The sequence below is a fragment of the Sminthopsis crassicaudata genome, chromosome 6 (genome assembly GCF_048593235.1).
Source record: "Sminthopsis crassicaudata isolate SCR6 chromosome 6, ASM4859323v1, whole genome shotgun sequence".
Classification (NCBI taxonomy): Eukaryota; Metazoa; Chordata; class Mammalia; order Dasyuromorphia; family Dasyuridae; genus Sminthopsis; species Sminthopsis crassicaudata.
This window is the reverse complement of record NC_133622.1, coordinates 107,823,109-107,844,856: the sequence shown is the minus strand read 5'-3', so window position 1 is coordinate 107,844,856 and position 21,748 is coordinate 107,823,109. Positions and strand designations below refer to the sequence as shown.

Below are 21,748 nucleotides of genomic sequence, written 5' to 3'. Positions count from 1 at the left end.
TAACAATCATCTGAAGTCAGATGAGACTAATCATAGCAGTTTAGGAAATGAGGGAAAGGGAATTTCCATACAGCATTTTTCAAGTTTAGTAAAATAGAGGGAGAAAATACATTAACGAGGAAACAGGCGTTCTGATGGTTCTTTGAACTCAGTGCTAGGAAAGATCTTTAATTTTCATTTAAAACTTTGAAAGAATATAGCTAGCTAACTAGTATATTTGTGTGTGTGTGTGTGTGTGTGTGTGTGTGTGTGTGTGTGTGTGTGTGTTGGTTAATGCTAGAGATGTTACTACTAAAACATTGAAAGGATTATATATTTTCTTGGATCCAAGACAGATTTGGGAGATATATAAGCTCATAATTCTGTGTCTATGTATTTGTGTATATACCTGTGATTTAATTATTCTGGGAACTTCCTGGAAGAAAATGCCATATAACAATACAAATTTGCAATTGTTCTATAATTTAATAATAATAATAGCTAGTATTTATAATAGCACTTTGCTATTTACAAAACATTTTACATATATATTACCTCATTTGTTTCTCACTGCATCTACTCTATAACCTAAGAAATAATAGCTGGCATTTATTATAGCACTTTAATCTTTTAAAGCATTTTGCATATTTTATTTCATTTGATCCTCACAATATCCCTGAAGCAGATGCTGTTATTAGCTTCCTTTTACAGATGTGGAAACTGAGATTCAGATCATTTAATTGATTTGTCCGGGGCTACATATTTAGTAAGTGTCTGAGGCGTAATTCAAACCTGAATCTCACAGACTCTGAATATAGTGCTCTATGTACACATGTGCACATCTAAATGATGCTTTCTGGCCTTGGAAAGAGAGGTCTGACTTAGAATGATTTGTCTAAGTCACATAGTCCGTATTTGTCAGTGATGGGACAGAAGCCCAAATCTTTTTGACTTCTCTATGTAAACATATGTAAAGGAGTTATGTTTTTATTTGTAGTACATGACTGACCTACATGGTTTTCACTGTCAGCTTAGGCTATGAATCTTTTGGTAACAATATAAAGCTTCTAATATAATTTATAATTTTAACTTTCATTAACATCAATTATATATAAGTTTAAGAAAATGAGAGAAACAAGCAGGGTATATTAAATTGGCATAGCATTGCCAACTGTAGCTTTTGGTGATTTTCTAGTGAAGAAGCAACATCATATTTTGGGAATTGTTAAGGACAAGAAGGGAAAAAGAGCCTTGAACAAATAGGGCTACCGTGAACTGTCCTAGCTTCTTTAGCTAAAAAGCCATTGAAACAAACCCAATTGACTATTATAAAATGTCATTCTCTCATCTCCCATCAAAAAACAAAACAAAACAAAAAAAAACCCTACCATATTATCAATTTGAATTTATCTAGTCTGCAGCATACAGTTAGCAGATAATTTTGAAAGTTTGTTGCTTTTATTAGGAAAGTGCATTTTTTATAATAGCTTTTTATTTTTCAAAATATATGAAAAGGTAATTTTTAACATTCACCCTTGCAAAACCTTGTGTTCCAAATGTTTCTCCTCACTATCCTAGACTGCAGTTCTTCTAAGCATTGCCACATTTATCATATTGCACAAGAAAAATCAGATCAAAAAGGAAAAAAATTAAAAAAAAAACAAGCAAGCAAACAAAAAAGGTGAAAATACTATGTTGTGATCCACATTCAGTCTGCACATTCATCTCTGTAAATGCAGATCGCTCTGTCCGTCACAAGTCTATTGGAATTGATGAGGTTTAGATTTAGGGAACCAAAATGAGATTAGGGTTTCTGGTGGTCAGGGAGTTAAATTATAAGGTCTAGTGGCAGATTTGGGATTTAGGGAACCAAATGGAGAGGTTTGGCTCCCCTGCACCCTCTTGGGATTCGGCACAAGGGTACAAGGGTAGGGAGTTTTGGGGAACTTCCTTCTGGAGGCACAGAGGTTCTCTGTAAAGGAATTTGCAGACCCGAAAACCTAGATTGATAAAAAAGGTTTATTATAGGAATTTGGAAGTAAGGTTAGAAATCCTGACAGAGAGACATAAAGTCTGGTTAAGAAATAGGTGATGATAACGAGAGGATAACACTGAAAAAGAATATTATTCCAGCAGGCAGATCTATGGAAAATGGAGTTTTGCACTGAGAATGCAGTTCTCAGTGGGCAGAAAGTCCTGGCAGCTGAGTAAACAACCGAGGTCCATCTGCAAAGACCTTAGTTGATGGAAGCTCATTATGTGGGTTGTCTTGATGGAGGTTGGGAAACCAGAGCAGATCAGAACCAGTCGGGGAGCTGGACAATGTTAAAGGGATGAAACTCTTGAGTTGATGCACTGAGGTCAGACAATCAAGTACTGAAGGCTAATTACCAATTGGACAATACTCTATTAGCATATGCTTGGAAAATGGCCCTTCCCACTATCCTGTGCTGGCCCAATCGTTTGGTGTATACAGAGAATTGTAGGAGGGACTAGGAGGTAGAGTAAGATAAGCCAGAGTCACTTCTGGGTCGGAGAAGAAGAGAGGTCAGGGAGATCCGGTGCATCCATTCCCTTCACTTCTACCACTAAAGTCCAAGAATAAAGACAAGGACTTTTGCTTATCCTGACTCCGACTGATCCTAAAGTATCCAGGGCTGGGTGTTCATCACAGGGCAACTCAAATTGGCTCAGATCCAGTGGGGGCTGAGATAAGCCCGGATCTCCTATTGGAATTCAAAGGGGTGCTTTTGACCAGGATTTGTGAATCAAAAGGCTCTGGCTTCCTGGACTGATATGCCTCATCCAAGAGGGGCTGGGAATCTGAGAGGAATCACAGATCAATCTGAAAGGAATCATAAATCAATAGGAAATACAGTTTCTTAAAGGGGCCACAACCCTTTTCAGAAAAGCCTGAATCACCTCATTGTTGAAAAGAGAGAAGGTCCATCACAGTTGATCATCACATAATCTTGTTGCTGTGTACAATGTTCTCTTGGTCCTACTCACTCGTTTGACTCAGGGTCAATTCATATAAGTCTCTTCAGGTCTTTCTGAAATCATCCTGCTAATTGTTTCTTACAGAAGGGTATTAATTTTCACTTTAGCTTTAAAATACAAATCACCTATATACTGCTGAATTAGATATGTATGTGCTTATTGGGAGTGAAGTAGATTTCTTTGCAATTGACAATCTCAGAAGAGGAACCTTCCTAGTCCTATGCAGATTGGTATTTTCTATGCAAATTGTTGTGTTAGAAAATTGCCTGGAGCAGAAGTGTCAGTTTTGGGTCTATTGCATTGAAAATTGCTGCCTGAACCAGATTAAAATATAATTATGAAAACATTTTACACACTAAAGATATCAATCATATTACATTTCACAACTAAACTATAATTGTGGTCTATAGGAATCTTTATGTATGGTTTAGTAGGTTGTTTCTGCCATGTTTGCCACCATTGACCTACAGCAGTGAGAAGTTCAGTGACTTGCTCAGAATTACACAGCCATTGTGGTTCAGAAGGAGAATTTGAATGCAGTTCTTCTTGGTTCCAAGATTTGTTCTTTACTGCTCTTTTGTGCTGCTTGTGTATAAGTACACACTGTGTATGTCATGTATTGGGTATAAACACCAGCATTATGTATTAGTGTTGTATGGTTTGAATCTGGCTTCAAACATTTATGTTATGTGACTTGTGGCTTCAGTTTCTCAATCGGTAAAATTGGGGTGTTACACTCAGTTACTCTAAGAACTTGGAAAGACTTGCAAGTCTATAAACTCTCATCTTGCTCCTTGCCAGTTTCTCACTTGAAGACTGCCAAAATTTTACTTTCATTATTTAAGAAAAATAGAAAATAAAAATAAATTTGGTAATGAATTAAAATGTATTTTGCTGGAATCTATCTGGTCTATAGTTTAAGGGGATTCTTGTACTTGATACTTGACTAAATTAACCCTAATTGTGATACTCAATATTTTTCTCATCTCAAATTATAATTTCAAATAATGAGTAGTATATAGACAGAAATCTTATTTTATATTGATTCACTTGTCAAAATTTATTACATTTTTATTTTGAGATATTTACCAATTAAGAAATAATTAAATCTTTAAAATATTATGCATTTTTCCTTCTAGCTATCATTTCACTTCTGAATTCAATCTCAGCTTCCTAAAATATTTAATCTTTCTTTTTCACTTTTTGATTCCTGCAAGTTCTTTTCTTTAAAGTTTTTTTATAAACATTGACTAAGTAAATTTCAAAATTGCCTTAATGTAAAGGTTTAATAATATGACAGATCTCTTTAAGAATGAACAGAATTTTTTCTTAAAGAAGACCAATTTGTTATCATGCCTTTTTATTATATTTATGTATTATATATATATATACATATATATGTGTGTGTGTATATGTGTATATGTATATGTGTATATATATGTATATGTATATATATGTGTGTGTGTATATATATATGTATATATATATATATGTGTATATATATATATGTGTATATATATATATATATATATATAAATGAGGCAGAATTTTAACTCAGGTCCTCCTTGCTCTAGGGCTGGTGCTCTATCCAAGGACCACCTAGTTACTTTCAGGACTAGATTTTTAAACTCAAGTTACTATATTTCATTTCCTTATTCTTCATGATATTTGTTAAATAAAGCTTTATATCTGACTTATACTATACTCCCAAATTATTTTTTTCTATTAAAAAAAAAACTTTTAACAATAGATTCCCTATTTAACAAGGAAAGTATTGTGCACTTAATGTTAGGGGCATATGCTATTAGCTTGTTGGTAACTTTTGGTATATTATATCTTTTGTCAATACATTAATGTCTTGCAGTCCCTCAGACCTCCTAGAGTTGTAAAATGCTAATAGCCAGTGGGTAGAATAGGCAATCAGCCATGCCTTACTCCTGTATCAGTTTACAACCAGATTTCCTTGTTCTGAGCAAATTGCATTTTACCTTGTGGCTGAAATAGCAGAATGAAATTCACTGGGAAATAGCGATAGTTGCAAATGACTTCCGAGGATTTCCGGTAATCTTACATATCAAGGAAGGAAGGAAATTGAGTCCCTATGGCATTACAATGATGGTGATTCATATTTTTAATAAGTTCCTATTGTTTCCTGAGTCATATTCTGTATTTTGAAGATATTTGAACATTTAACTGAATTTACTTTTCAGTAATTTTCACCAAGTGAACTTCCTGAAAAGTCTGTAACTTAGCTGTAAAATTGAATTCAGCTCCCTTTCAGGACCTCCTTTTGCTAATATCTCTTGGCATTCCTTTCAATAGTAGTAAACATTGTTACTTATCGTGGGCCTGGAGGCCCTGTGCTTGGAGCTGGTGATGCTAGGTAACATAGTCTGTGACCTCAAATAACTTGTTTCAAATTGGGATTTTATACAATTTAGGTTGTTTGGTACAACCTAAAGTAGGGTGTGAGGGGATCCAGAAAAAGTGGTGTTGGAAAAATCCCAGCAGTGAGCTGTAATTGATACCAGTGGAAATGGTGGAGGCAGTGAAGAAATACTCCTAATTCCTCATCACTTGGGCTTGCCTAACTTTGTTCTTGGATTATTCTGAATGCCTTTTGTTTTTAAGGAGAGTGAGCTCAAAAGGGAAATGGGCTGCACTTCAAGAGACCAGTATGCTATCTATCTTCTTGGCTTAGCTTATCTAGGTCTCAGTTTCTTTGTATACAGAGTGAGTCTTGGATTTGTAAGATTCTTTGAATAGAACCCCTTGTTTTGGCTCTACAATTCAAGAAAAAACAACAGCTGCCCAGATTCCAAGATAATACCAGAGGGGGCAGAACTCCCTCCAGTATCTTTGGATATCTAATGTTCCCATCTTTAAGATAGAATAGTTTAATAGCCCTGAGTGGAAGTTATCTGTAGTGATAAAGTTCAAGGGGTAATTTGTCATTGTCTTATTATTATTCTGATTATTAAGTTTTAGAATTGGGATAAGGAGCATGATTTGAAAATTCTGTTTATAATTTAGCTACCCTGCCTGCTCTGTAGTGGTGACCCAGTCCTTGGTCCACTCCGGACAGGGAACCTTCTCTTATTGTTGGGCCTCCTTCATAGCACCAAGAGCAATGCAGAACATGTAAAACTAGGCTTAGGGGAGAACAACCCTAGCCTTCTTTCCCCTCTTCTTGAAAAGGGGAGTCAGAAAAAAAATAACAGAAATGATTTGGTCCTGTCTCAATTTTGTCCCCTCCATTCCTCTTCTGCCCACCTGCACTATCCTTTGTTCTTCTCCCATTCTCATACCCTCTGTGAGATTTAATTTAGCAAAGGTTATGGCAGACAGCCTAATTGTGAGAATTTTTTTTATCCTATTAAGCCTTTTTTAGGCACAGGTCCAAAGGATAGTCAGCCAAACATTTGAGGAAGAAGAAGAAACCACTGTCATAGAGAACAATGGTTGTTTTCATTGTAGTTTTTGCATAAATAGAAGTACTGTGGTTCATAGAACCGTAGTGTTATTCTAGTTTCAATCTTATCAAATGTATTAGTTTCAAATGTAGCTTTAAAATTAGAATATTTAGTAATTTGCATTTTCTAACTCTCCTATTAACTAGTTGTATGACCTTTGGCAGGCAGGTCGCCTAACCTCTCTAAACATGAGTTTATCTCTAGAGGAGGGGTTGGGCCATATAGCTTCTGAGATCTTCTCTTCCCCTTTCTGCTCTAAAATTCTATGATTTTTATGTCTGCAGTTTTGTCTCATATTAGTCTTTTTCTGGTGCTCCTCATACAAATATTCCCAACAGCATGAATTCCTATGACAACCAAACAAAAATACATGGTGGGATAGTTAAATTTATTTCTGACTACTATCTGATGTATTTTAGATTGGGCACCTGGGCAAGTTTGTATTTTAATGGTGTTTGGGGGCTTTCTTTATAATTAAGGTTTAATGTGTGACCACTTTACAAAGATTGTAAATTCTTTGAGAACATGGTCTTGATTATTTTTCATCTCTATATTCCTAATACCTAGCACATGGCTTTGGAGGAATGGTGAAATTCAGAGTACGGTGGTTAGAACTGTGGGACAATGCTGAGGGGGCTGCTGTTATTATGGGATCTGGAGTTCCTTCTACTAGTAATGATGAGGGCTGAGGGTACAGAAGAAGAGGTTAGGCAGGAATGGGTGAGATTCAGTGTTCTCCAAGGTGCAGGCTTGGGCGAAGGAATTTCGCTAAACCCAAAGGCTATGATAAAAGAAGCTTTATCGTTAAAGAAACACCAAGAGGGGGATTCATTCTCAAGAGAGAGGTGATCTGCAAAGGGTCATTTTCTGAAGACCCATTTTATGCATGAGTCTAGGGGGAGTCTGGTGAGTGAATGTGAAATCTTGCCTGGGTAATGACTTTCTCCAAGAAAGCTTATCTTGCTCCAGGAGAATGCAAGACTTTTTGGGTATATAGATCAAAGGAGACATTTTGTTGGTGATTTTACATAATTTTACAGGGCTCACTCAGATCAAGCAGAGTTTTACTCTCATCAATAATACATTGGTTTTATACTTTTGGACCCTGGAACCATTTTTAATTGCTTTAGAAAAGTGAGACCCTAGGTGAGTCTAGCCTTGTCTGGATTCCCAGATATGAACATTTATCTCCCCCCCTCCACTTCCTTTTTGTGGTGTTTTGGAACTTGGGAAAGCACTTTGGGAAGGGGAGGAAGAGGCTATATGGGTACATATCTGTGTGTAATCCTCTCTCCCTGGGCTTAGGAATATATTTGACACTTTTCTCATCTTCTGATAGTATTTCTGTAATTGGTGATTCTCTGATGATAAAGCTTAGATAATCAGATATCTGATACCTATCTTAGACCCAACCTCTGAGTGTATCTAATAGGCCCCATACATAATAAAACCTTGTACATAATACAAATACAGGTACAAGTGTAACTGTAAATTGTTTGTAAATTGTAGAGAGGTCCCCCATTTATGATGTTTTCCATAAGGATTAGACAGGAAGAATAGGATTCTTCCAAATTGTGTTCCCAAACCAGAGATGGTCATGAGATCCCACTCAAAACCTTGGCAACTTCGGGAAACTGCCTGCTCTTGTTTTATGAGAAGGCTGATCCTGACTCAGCCAGTATTTAGTTTAGTATTCAGGGTGTTAACTGCTGAGTCAGCCTTGCTCTCAGAGCTGAGTTTATTTGCTTTGGCCTCAGGAGTAGGACATTTAAAAAAAAACAAACCACAATCCTTTTTGAACTTTGTGCTTTCTGAACTATCTTATATACTAAATGATATGTAAAAAGAACGATGAATATCATTCTTTTGAAATTGTTTCTCAGTTAAATTGGGAGCTTAATATATTGGAATTTCTCTCTCTCTTTTAAAGATGGTTAATTTCTTTTTATACAGCAGTTTTCATTTCTGTTCTAGTGGATTGTGTTGAATTGTTCTCCAATTAAAGAAGAAGCCAAAGAGATTGTCAGGGACACAATATCTTATACTTAGAAGGTGGTTAATACATGCTAGCTCCCTTCCAGCCTTTTCTTCTCTATTAGTAGCATTAATGAAATAATGCAGGGGTATCAGAGTGGCTCAGCGGATTGAGTACTGGCCCTGGAGTCAAGAGAACTTGAGTTCAAATCCAGCGTTAGACATTGACTAGTCATATGACCATAGTCAAGCCCATCACCCTGATTGCCTCCCCCCAAAAAATAATAATCCAGATTTTTGCTAGTAGTAAAAATAATCTCTATTGTATTTCAGGAACATAATATTCACCACAAATATTAGAATAGGGAATGAGCTTGCTTTCTCTTATATTTAAGAAAAGAAGATTGGTTTTGTTGGATATATAAATAAAAATAAATAGCTATGTGACAATTTTTTAATATTCACATCCAGGACAAAGGAACAATTTTTCAAAATAATTTCATTTTATGCTACTCCTAATTTTCCTAAATTTTACTCACATGACTAAGTTAAACTTTACTCACAAGTCTTAAGTATTAACCCTTTATCACTTCACTGAGGAAATTTCTATTCTCTTATGGTAGTCAGCAAAATAGATGAGTTTTGCAGGAAGAAAAAAGTTCTCTGTCTTTCAGCCATGGCTATTTTTTTTTAATTGAAATACCTCTCCCCAAAGTGCTTCAAATACATGGTTTTACAATTGTACTTAGTGGCATTATCATTCTTTTACTATAATTGTCTCTAATGTCACTTATTCATAAGGTAAAATGGATACCTTGGGAGTCATCTCAACCAAGATAGAAAGATTCAAATAAACATAAAACTGCTTTCTAGATAGATCAGAGTAACAATGAGTCCTGATGAAATTATTCCTACACCGAAGGTGCCTAAGACTATGTATGTGAGTGTGTTTTCTTTATAACCAAATAATATTTAAATGTCAGAATTAAAGTTCTTAAACATTTGAATAAATAGGGTATAGGTGCCATAAACTTTCTATTTAAATTTATGTTTGCTTTTAAAAAAATAAAACGTTGAAGAACTCCCTTCAAAGAAATCAGTAAAAATGGCTAAAATAAAGGTTCGTATGTTTCTTGAGTATTTGCCTAAAATCATGTTTGTCTAAATAATGTGATTGTTAATTCTGAAATTTTATAGGACTATGTAGTTGTTGGATGAAGGCATTCTTTCATTTATCTAAGCATAGTAAGTGGAGAAAGGTTTAGTTTTGGAAGAAAAGTTGAAAAATATTTAATGTTTCTCTTTCTTAGCCATGATGCAGAACTATGGATGCCAGTAATGTGACATAACAAAAATTGTACTGAACTTAAAGTCAAAAGAATGTATTAAGATCAGTTGTGCTGCTTACTTGGTGACCTCTGGAAAAGTTATTTAATAGACATGTGTGCATGTACGAGAGAGAGAGAGAGAGAGAGAGAGAGAGAGAGAGAGAGAGAGAGAGAGAGAGAGAGAGAGAGAGAGAGAGAGAGAGAGAGAGAGAGAGAGGGAGGATACATACATACACACAGAGGAGAGAGACAGAAAGAGAGAGGAGAGAAAGACAGAGTGAGAGAGAGTGTGTGTGTGTCAGTCCACTAAATTCCAGGGATATAATAGAAATGACATACATAGTCCCTGTTGTCAAGGGACATCCATTCTACAGCATGCATAGGTGAGTACATAGTGGGGTAGGGACATGATTCTAACAGCATGAGCATCAGGAAAAGGATTCCTGAAGAATGGGCATCTTAAGCTGAGCCTTGGAGAAACCCGGAGTTTCCAAGTGGTAGAGCTGCAGAGGGGGATCATTTTAACCAAGTGAGGTCTTGAGACATTGAAATGGGGGGAGATGGAGTAACCTTTAGAGGAAATTGGATGCAGACTAGTTTGTTTGGAGTGTGCTGAAATGCTTAATGCAGGACTTTGTATTGTATCCAAAAGGCAATGGGGAGCTGTTTGGATCTTCCTGAACAAAGGAGTATAACAGATCTGAATCCCAGTTTCATGATCTGTAAAATAGAAATAATATTTATTCCATCTATCTCCAAGGTTGTAGGGTTTTTTTTTTTGAGACTTATATGAGATTGTATAATAGCTTTTGAAAAACACTGTATAAATCTTAGAATTCTAGATTTAGAGTTCAAACAGAGGACCTTAGAAGACATGTAAAGTCATATAAATTGAAGTCAGTCGGAGGTTGCCCAAAATTATTGAGATGCAATGACTAGCAGTGCTGGGATTTTAACCCTTCTCTTGTGTATAAGTCTAATTTCTCACAGAAAGTTTTTTTGGAGAATGATTTATTCCTTAAGAATAGTGCTTTGTTGAGTGAATGAATGAATGAATGAATGAATGAATGAATGAATGAATGTATGAATGTATGAATGAAGTGACCTTTTGTCTTATAAACAAATCAAATGTCCTAATATGTCCAATAGTATTTTCACTGATTCCCTTAATTTTTAATTTCACATGAAATGGTTAAATGTAAGCATAATTTTGATATTGTTCTAAAGGAATAATTTTACTATTAAGAGTTTTTATCCAGCTGTATTTGTTGGATGTTCAAGATGAGGTTATGAGCTATAGTTAACAAGTAAACAAATTTCTCTTTAGTTCCTTTAAAACAATTAAGATAAAAACTGAAGCAAAGAGTGATCACTTCTTTGACAGAAGAAAAGAAACTTGACTTTTGAGGATAAAGGTTTGGAGGCATTCATTATATTTTATAAACAGAATTCCCTGGTCTAAAGAGTTTCAAAAGCCTTACCAGGAAAAGGGAACATATGTATTATAACTGCTTTGATAGTAAAAAGGAATAGTTTCATTGGTGAGAAAAAAAATCACTGGACTCGAGTAAGAAAGGAGGAAGGCCCAGATTTGAGTCAAAATGGGAACATTTGTTAAAATGATGTGTTTGTAGCTACAGGGATATGCTCCAGGTGGCTTGGGCATATCTAGGCAATTTGACATTCATATCAGAATCAGTTTCTGCACTTTGATGCCTCCCCGATGAGCTTACCTCCTACTTATACCCTATGTATTATACTATGCATTATACATATGCTATTGTTTATATATTGTCTCCTCTATTAGGTTGTGAGCCTCTCAGGCACAAAGGATTGTGTTTGTTTGTTTTTGTTTTTCTTTACATCCCCAGTGCCTAGTACTGTGCCTGCACAAATTAAATGCTAAATAAATGCTTGTTCACTGACTGTTGTTCATCACCCTCATATCATCATGCACCCTTCAAAATGCATTGTCTAAAAACCTCCAGTTGTGTTTGCTGCCATGCTAGGCTGCACATATGAATACAATTTTCTCTCCAATCTCAGGACTGTTTTCTTTTCCAGTTTTTATGCATCATATTTTTCCCTAGTGTGTTATTGCCCTTGCCTTTAACCAGCCTGTTTTCATGCCATATAAAATATTGGCTGAAATTATTGCAATCTGTGAACCCACAGATTGTTTGTGTGCATGTGTATTATGCCCCCTCCTCCACATATAGAGGTTCATTCTGATTTAACTTTCCCAGTTTTTGCAGATCCTGAAGATAGTTAACTTTGTTGTTTTTCATTAGCATTTTAATTGCCTTTGAAGCATCTCATTTGAAATGAAGTAGTTGAATTGCTTCATGAATTTCCAAACTTTTTGGCCTTCATTCCCTCTTGGCCTTTTAGAAAACTCTCCCATATCCCCTATTCAGTATAAATATATACAAATCCTAGAATTTACCATGGAAATACATGTAAGAGATAAATTTACATGTAGAAAAGTTTATTTGGCACATCACCTTTTTTAAAAAAAGTATTATCAAGTTGTTAAATGTTTACCACAACTTAGTCATGAATTAGTGTGACCTTTAATTCTTATTCTTGTCAAACAATAATTTTTTTCCTTTGTAGAATTTTTTCAATAATATATCAACACATCATGCTCAGCATCCATCTTACTTTGGATTTGATGGTATTTATTTATAAAGTGCTTTATGGTTTGCAAAGGACTATACATATGTTATTTCACTGAGAATGAAGGTTCTATTGTCATCCCTATTTTTAAGTTGAAGAAATGGAGGCTGAAAGAGGCTAAATGTGTCATTTTGAATTCTAATTCTTCCTGATTTCTGATCTGCTATCCCACTGCTGATTCACTGGGATTAGTTTAGTATGTATGGTATCTGCTTCTTAGTAAGGTTTGGCTACAAACATCAACTAACAAACTAAACCCTTATTTGATTTTGGCTGTTAGGGAAAGGAATAAAAATTTGTGTATATTATATATATATATTATATGTTTGTGTATATATACACATATGAATATACATTTATATATACTGTATATATTTATGCTTTTATATAAGTTTATTATATGTACTGCATACTAGGCACTGTGCTAAGTGCTTTACAGATATTTCAATTGATCCTCAAAACTTCCCTGTTAAGTTGATACTATTATTATCCCCATTTGACAGTTAAGGAAACCTAAGCAAACAAGTTAAATGGCTTGCCCAGGGTTACACAGCTATTAAGTGTCTGCCGCCAAACTGGAACTAACTCCAGTTTTTTTCTAACTCCAGTTCCAGTGCTCTCTAAATCTCACCATCCAGCTACCATTAGAAATAATTTTCTTCAGCTGTTAATTGCAAAATTCCCCCCCCCCCAAAAAAAATATATATATTACATTGTCTCCTGTCCTTTCTTCTTTAACTGTGCTTCCATCTCCTGACTGCTTTGACTCCAGTGCACCCTCCCACCCCCACACATATACATACAACTCTAACAGTATTACTTTTAGGATATTTCAGTAAGATAATGTATTTATTTACTGTTCCTCATACCTATCTGACAAAATTTTCATACTCCCCAGTAGTGCACATATTATTGAGAACTCCTTAGATGGATGATGCATATGGACTTTGATTTCACTATTCTATGAAATCTAGGTATCTTATAAAAATGCCAAATAATAAAGTAGTATTGATTGCTGCATTTTAGCAAAAATTAGTTATTTTGCTACTTTGAACAGAATCTGTTCAAAAGAATTCAAGTGAATTTAAAATGTCTGCAGTTGCTCTTCCACCTTCCTTCAGCGATTTTCTCAAAATTCATGGTGAAGTTTGGTATCCTCCCCCTTCTCTTTCTCTCAGCCACGCTTGCATTTGTTCCAGGACCACAGGGGAAAACCAGAGCTACTAACTGCTAAGAAGGTTCATATCCCAATTCTACAGAATTCAAATTGATATTGATTTAGAGAATGGAATCCTATTTCTCTAAGCCATGTAAGTCAGTCTTTGGGGTTTCACTTTTAATTTCAAAGGTGCTGGCTGAAAAAGGAAAATTAACTTGGTTACAACGAAGAAACACTTGGATATGCATTTTTTTTTTTTGCTTGTGGCAAATATGCTGTACTTTGTAATTTAATATTTTAACCTTTTGAACTCTCAAGTAAGTTGCAATGGACAAACACACTGAATTGCTTCAAGAACATTAGGTTACTTCAAAGACCTCATATTTGGAGGTAACTGATAAACTATCAAAATATTCTTTTACCTTTTCCGGAAACCAGGAACACGTGTAAATTAGCATGAAACTGCAAGTGGAAGCCAGTGTACCAGGATTTCTTTTGATATGATTTTACTAGCCCATTTCCTTATCTGCCAAATTCAGATAAACGAGTTCTCTGAGAAATTTACAGTACTTATAATATATACAGTTGGGAATTGCAACACACACTGGAGAGGGCCAACTCTAGAGGCTGGAAGTCAGGCCTCTGATGGATACTGGCTATGCCCCTGGGCAGGTCTTTAGTATCCTAAAACACTTTAGGCTCTAAATTAGAGGAATTGTTGCTGCTCTCCACTGGTGAAATCTCAGATCTGGGACTCCTTCCCTATCTTTTCCTTCCCTACTAATTTTTTTTAACAGAAAAATTCATTAAGATATCCCATGGGGAGTTTGTGGTTATTATTATTGTTGTTTTTACTGTTAATGAAGAATGTTATGTCCCCATGTGTTATCATAACTTTTCTGTATCTCAAAAAAAGTAAAAGTGTTTTTTCTTTTTATTATGTGTTTTTTTTGAAAGTGTTTTGTGAACTTTTAGGGTGATTTGGGTGAATTTTTACTATTTTAACTGTAATAATCATTTGATCCTCACAGCAAACCTGAAAGATTATTATCATTTTACTGAGGGTGATGCTAGTATTATTCCCATTTTATAGATGAAGAAATTGAGAAGGAAGGGAATAAGCAGTAAGATTTTACCCACTAGGTACATTATATATTATCTTATTTAATTCTTACAACAACCCTGACAGAGAGGTGCTCCTGATATCCCCACTGTACAGTTGAAGAAACTGAGGCAAGTAAGGTAAATGATTTGCCTAGGCTCGCACAGTTTGAACTCAGGTCTTCTTGACTAAGGCTCAAGTTTTCATTCACTGTGTCATCTACTTGCCTCTGAGGCTGAGAGTTTGCCCAGGGTTACACAGCGCTAAATGTTTGAAATAGGATTGGAATTCAAGTCTTCCTGATGGTAGGTCTAGTACCATAAAATCCTACTTTGAAGCCTTGAACCAGAAGGGATGACTGGGAGGTTCATATTCTAAGAAAAGATACGAACAGCAGCAAAAGTATGACTTCTAGGGGCCTTTTACCATCTGCAAAATGGGAATAATATACCATGCAGCTTTGTTGTGAGGATCAGATGAATCTCTTAAAGGTGATTCATATGACTGACAGGTAACTGAAGGCCAGCCTCAGAGCTCAGAGTATTCTTTGAGGGATTCTTACAAGGATCATGAATCCCAACCACCCTCTAGCCCTCACAGATCATAAAAATCTGATTTTCTATGTGGAAGGAGGTTGTATTGTTCAGAGACAGGCCTGGTAGACCCTTTCATTTAGAAATACAAGTGATGGCTCTTGATGGTGCTTCTGCCCTGTGTTAGAGATATGGTTATTTCAGCTGCACTAGAAACAGAGTATCATTAAGCATTTGTATGGTGCTTGTGTTGTTCCATATTCAGTCTCTGCCTTCAAGGAGCTTACATTCTAATCATTGTAGTTGTGATGGTTAAAACCGTGGCTTGGGAGCCAGGTTGGAATACGATAGTATGTGGTTTTTGGTTTCATGTGTCCAATAACACAAATATTTCCCAAGTCTTTCAGCTTGAAGCTGTGATGGTATCAGTGAACTGCAAAGTCCAGATACAAATCTAGCCACTGTGAGTTTAGGGATGAGGAGTCATGTTCCAGATTAAGCCTGGAGCTACATATCTATGCTATGTTGAACTCTCCACTCTTGAGAAAGATGGATCCTGCCAACATGTAACAATGAGGCCCTTCATCTCTAAGAACCAACTTCTTTGCATTGTCTCCAGTGCAGGGAGAGACAGACTGGCAGTTTCTTATTTGCTCTTCAAGGACTTCTCTCAGGTCAGGGTGATCTGTACTAAATTTGGTCACCTCCGTGACCTTATAAAGGTCTTTGCAGTTTCAGAAGGCCTATCCTTACCTTGAGCCATTTTTTAATCCAAGGGTACTGGCCTCTAAAGTCTGGTCCCAGGCTAGAAATCAAGATTCTGTTGCAAAAACTTCATTGAGTTTTTCTACTTGTTCACTTCTCCCATATGAGATGTTTCCAAAATCTTAGTGCAGTTTTAAGATTTAAGAACTTAAAAGACTCTGGATAGCCAGCATATATATACAATCCACTTATACAGAAGGTTTTGTTTGGTAAACAAAATATCTAAAACTTCTGAATCATTGGCTCTTTTTCCAGAGTCTGGTAGTCATCTTGATGACTTTGACTTACAGAGTTATTTAGGAAATATAAAAGTGAAGTTTTTGGATAGTTGTTGAGGTTAAATCACTAGTCAAGAAATATGGCCAAAAAACAAGTTTTTGAACATCATAAGACACCATGACTTTTAGAGCAGATGCTTTACTTTAATAGTTGATTTAAAAAAAAAAAATCAATTCAGTTTAATGAGTATTCCTTCTGGGTATCAAGCACTACATAGATAAAGCCAGAAATCAAACAGGCCATCCCCTCAAGCTCTTCAATTATAGTGGGAAAAATAATATTTAAAGAAATAAGATAAATACAAATAAACAAAAAGAATTTATAGTTTGTGGGGTGAGGCTAGTACTCCAGAAGGAACGGGATGGGTGGGGTGCGTAGAGTGTAGGAGGTGGCATTTAAATTGAGCCTTGAAAGAAACCAGGAGTTGGAAGAGGTAGAAAGCAGAAGGAAAGACATTTTCAGGCAGGCTGTACCAGCTCTTGGAGGCTGGAGATTGAATGTCATGGGATAGGGAAGCGAGAATGGACTCATTTGACTGGATTTTGGTGGAAGAGTGCGTGTTTCTACAATGCAGAGAATATGAGGGAGAGTTAGGGTCCATCGATTAAGATAAGGATTTCAACTTATCTGTTCTATTCATTTTCTGTAGTTCTTTTCCTCTACCTCCTTAAAATGCTCCATAAAGGATCTACCCATTCTTTTGGATTCCTTTTAGGTTGTTTTTTGTTTTTGTTTGTCCTCCTCCTCCCCCCACTCCCTGATTTTTTTATGTTTGTTAATACAGCATTTAGGTTATCTCTCGGAGGTTTTTCCTTGTTCTCACCATATGAAAGGCTTCCCTGTTCATTAACTGGAGGACATTTTTTATGTCATTTCATGTATGCATGTCCTCAGTGGCAATAATGGTAGCCTTCTTATGGCCACTATGTCTTGCTATTGTTCTTTTATTCACCTTCAATGTTGGTTTTTCAGAGTCTGTGTGCTCTGTAATTTTTTTTAGCTGTCACTGCAAGAATGTCATTGATAACATTTTAATAAGTACTAACTAATAATGATGTTTAATTCAGCCACATTTCATTTGGACAAACATTTGGCACTTGTACTTGGCACTGGAGGAGATGCAATATTTAGATGAGATATGGTCCAGATATAGTTGCTGCCCTAATGGAGCTTTTCAGTCTCATAGGAATAAGAATAGGACACAAACTTGGAACATGATAATACACAATGTTGCATGATAAATATATTATAGAGATGAAGAAGAAAAATACTATGTGAGATGTGAAAGTCTTTGGGGGGAGAGCAATCAGGGAAAGCTTTATAGAGGAAAAGACATGAAATGATCTTTGAAAGATGGTTAGGAGTTTAGAAGAGAGGGAGGATATTGAAATCACTGATTATTATGGATTTAGTGAACAAAAGTGTGGAGGAAAGTGATTGCAAGGCAGGTTTGCAGTTTAGAGAGAAGTTATTAGAAGTATAGCAGCAGCATACTGGAAAGATAGCCATATACCTCTATGTTGGGAAAGATAATATTTACTATGAATAGTGATAAGTGGTAATGCTTTTCTATTGTGTCACACATAATGTAAATCATTAATTACCTCACTTCTTAATAAATTTTGTGGAAATTAAGGGAAAATAGGAATAATGAATGAAATCCCATATGATTTCACACAAGCCTTATTTAATAACTTGTTTTGTCTCCAAGCCAGTAAAATTTTTAGAGGTTATTTTTCAATCTTTGCCTCCTAGTAAATATTGTCTTAGCTGCTAAAATTAGCAAATGAGGTTTCATCTTCCTCTAAGTGAAGGCTTATCCAGCAGACAGAATTATCTCTCTGGGATCCTGGACATGGCTCTACTTGGTTCCTATTTCTTTACTTGTTAAGGTTTCCTTTGAAAATGAGGTTAAAGTTTGGAATAATAGTCTTCTTCCTACTGTTTCAGAAGCCTCGGATCAATTTGCTGTAACTTTGCTTTTATCTCCAAGGGTTAACGAATTATTTATCATTCATAGGTCTCATCACAACCACATCAAGAAAACTAGACCGAGAACAACAGAATGAACATATACTAGAAGTAAGCATTTTATTTCTTTTTTCTTAAAAAAAAAAAATAAAAGGAGGGTACTCAAAAGACATTTCTGCTAGAAATATAAGTTGTCTGTCAAGGAAGTTGGTTGATGTAAGATATGCATGATGGGAAGATTTGAAGGGTTCTGTCTCCTCAGTGTTAGTGTGATTTTTACATCTTATCTCTTATCAATTATGATGGTTTATCTTTAATCAAGGTCCTAGGTTACAAAACTAACCCAAGAAAGGCCAAGGTTGAATGGACAAAACGCATTATATCTAGGTAAGAATTAATGATCATAGCAAGAACAGCAACTAGTATAACATCTTTTAAGAACTTTACAACTATTATCTAATATTTGTATCTTCTCAACTACCCTGGGAAGCTGATGCAGTTATTATTTTCATTTTATAGATAAAGAAGCTGAGGCATAATTTGTGAAGGTGAAACAGCTTCCCCAAAGTCACATAGCTAGTTGAATGGCTATGACCACTGAATTAAGATCTTTATGATTCCAGATCTAGCTCTGTCTGCTGGGACATCTCACCACTTTATGAAACAAATCCTAATATGAGATGCCAAAATATTCCAAGAGAAAGAAAGAAACTGGATGCAGGAAATAAACCAAAATCAATCTGTTTCCTCCATCCTAGTCATACAAAGAAAAGATTGACTATTTGAGTTCATTTGTCACTTTTCTGTGTTAATGCATCTGCCATTGGTTTGGATAATTGAGAATATATTATATACCTTCTTTGTAAAAAGCCTATAAACATTTTAATATTTATGTGTTTCAAGTACTCTGTATCCATTTCACCTTGTTCTCTTCCCTCCCCACCCCATATGAAAATTAAAACTTTAATGGCCATTACTATGGAATTGTTTCAAGCGGGGTACATACCTGCCAAGAACAGACCCAGAAACCTGTAGTCTTTCCTCAAAATACCCTTCTGTCTTTTATTGCACTGAGCATTGCTCCTTGAGAGAGAGAGAGAGAGAGAGAGAGAGAGAGAGAGAGAGAGAGAGAGAGACTTGAACAGTTGAAAGGAAAAAATTACGCAGCAATAAGTCTCATCTTCTCTATCATCACAACAGACTTCTCACATAATCCCTCTATCCAAGGAGGAGGGAAAACATCCTTACATATTATTTCCTTTTATCACAGAAGATAAAAAAGTATGAAGGAAAAAAAGGGAGAATGCTTAGTAGTTTCTTCCATTCATTAAGCTATTGGTTTGTTAAACGAAAACTTTTTTGGAGCTCTGCTGTTCTGAACAAATTGTTTGTTTCAACCTTCTTGGAAACTGCCTATGTCTGCTTTGGGAATTCTACTCTACATGTTAAGAAACAGAGTTCACTTTTAATCAATAACTCTCAGCCTTTTCTAAAAAGTCATTAGATAGTATAAACATTACCATTTCTTTCCTACTATGATCCATGATACTGTTTACATAAATTACATCATTGATTTTGGTCTTTGGTTATTGAGTTATCGTTGCAATTGATTTTGTAGTCTTTATAGTTGAGATTTCTTGCAGTTTAAACTGGATTCTGTGCCAGTAGTTGAATCTAATATTTTAAGAATTTATAATTTCAGTACTATGTACACTGTCTATTAGATGCAAATATCAATTCCCTCTGAAACTTCCTATATGTGGCAAAAATATCCATTATTATGTAGCCAACATGATGGTGAACCTTTCCAAATCTAGTTTTGCCAGTCTGTGTAAATAGAAATAAATAGGCCCATATTCCAAGCTTTCCATCTAATAATCCTAACCATTTATATAGCAGTAAAGGTTTACATGTTATTTTATTTGATCCTCACAAAAACCATTGTAGGGTAAGTGCTATTATTATTCTCATTTTGCAGATGGAAAACAGCTTGAGAGATGGTTATTTGTCCAAGGTCCTACAGCTCATTAATGTCACAGAATCTCCCTCTACCTGTATGTTGATCTCTTTGGTACCTGCTGTACAACTTAAAGTGTTGTAGAAAATTGTCTCAGAGTCCAGTTGCCCAGTCACAATTCCTTTTCTTCTACACTTGAAGATTTTACAAAGAAGAATTCCGAGAGACATCAAATGAGATAATATTTATAGAGTGCTTAGTATATAGTGCCTGGTATAAAGGAGCTACTTAATCAATCTTCCCTCCCTCCCTTTATTCTTTCTTTTTTATAAAACCTTCAAGTGCCATATAAATGTAAATTATTATTAATTAGCTGTTTTCATCCTCCGAAATCTGATCCTTTTCAAGTGATCCTCTCTAGAGAAAGAGAAAAAGGGAGAAAAATGAATTATATTAAGGCCATTGCCTCTTTTCACTAAAGAAAATTTCTTCCTAACTCAAAGTGGTTAACATTTATTTTCATATGCACAGCTAATGCTCTCAACTGAATACATTCCTGAGGATTTCCATGTTCCTCATACTCAAGTGAGACTCTTGGGAGGACATGGATGGAAGAGAAAACATTTTCATACCTAAGTGGAAATTCTCTTCTCATTCAGATTCTTTTAGATTTCACATTCCAAGTTAAATTACGTCTTTTAAAATCAGAGTGTGTGATCCTTTCAAGATTGGGCACAGGAAGGGAAGATTTTGGTGCAAAGAAAATTGAGCAAACATTATTATTTGAGAAAGTAATAGGCTGAAACATATTAAGAGGTTACTACTAAAACAAAAATTAAGTGAGGATTTAAAAAAAAATCTTAACTCATACTCATGAAAGCTAAAGTGATAAGATTGAGATGCTAAATAGCAAATCAATGATTTTTATTTTTATTAAAGAATATTTTACTTTTACTAAAGAGTACCTATGGCATGTAGTTGAGGGGTCTGATATTTAACTATGGATTTCTTTTATGTTTCCAATTTTTCCTCTAACCCAATCCATTCTTTGTGCCAATGCCTTGTAATGTACTGTTATGTTCCTTGTCCTTTGTTTTAAGAGTGCTTTTGTTCTTCATTTCCTATAGAATAAAATACAATAGATACTGCCTATTGTAATAATAATAATAATAATATTCAATGTCCCTCATTACCTGGAGAACAAAATAGACTATAAAATAATAAACAATAGCTAACATTTATACAGTGCTTTCTTTATGTCAGGCACTGTGTTGAATGATTTACAACTGTTAGGTTATTTGATCCTTACAGCAATCCTGAGAGGTAAGTACTATTTTTACCCCCATTTTACAGTTAAGGAAACTGAAGCACACAGTCTAGCTTAGGGTCACACAAGTAGCAAATGTCTGTATCTGGACTTGAACTCAGACCTTCCTCACTCCAGACCCTGCATTCTGGCATTGAAGATCCTTCTATAATACAATGCCAGCCTTTTCTAGACACACAAGGCCCAACTTTCTTACCTCAAATTACTTGTAATAACTTGTAC

At 35.4% G+C, this 21,748-nt stretch overlaps 1 protein-coding gene across 3 annotated transcripts in view; it reads left to right on the top strand.

The window, feature by feature from the left end:
* FAT1 (FAT atypical cadherin 1) overlaps positions 1-21,748 on the top strand; it is a 168,711-nt gene that overhangs the window by 88,369 nt on the left and 58,594 nt on the right. For all 3 annotated transcript variants that reach the window (XM_074273944.1, XM_074273942.1, XM_074273943.1), the window contains exon 4: positions 18,292-18,353. In XM_074273944.1, the coding sequence (XP_074130045.1) occupies positions 18,292-18,353 (62 nt within the window). The remainder of the gene's footprint in view (positions 1-18,291; positions 18,354-21,748) is intronic.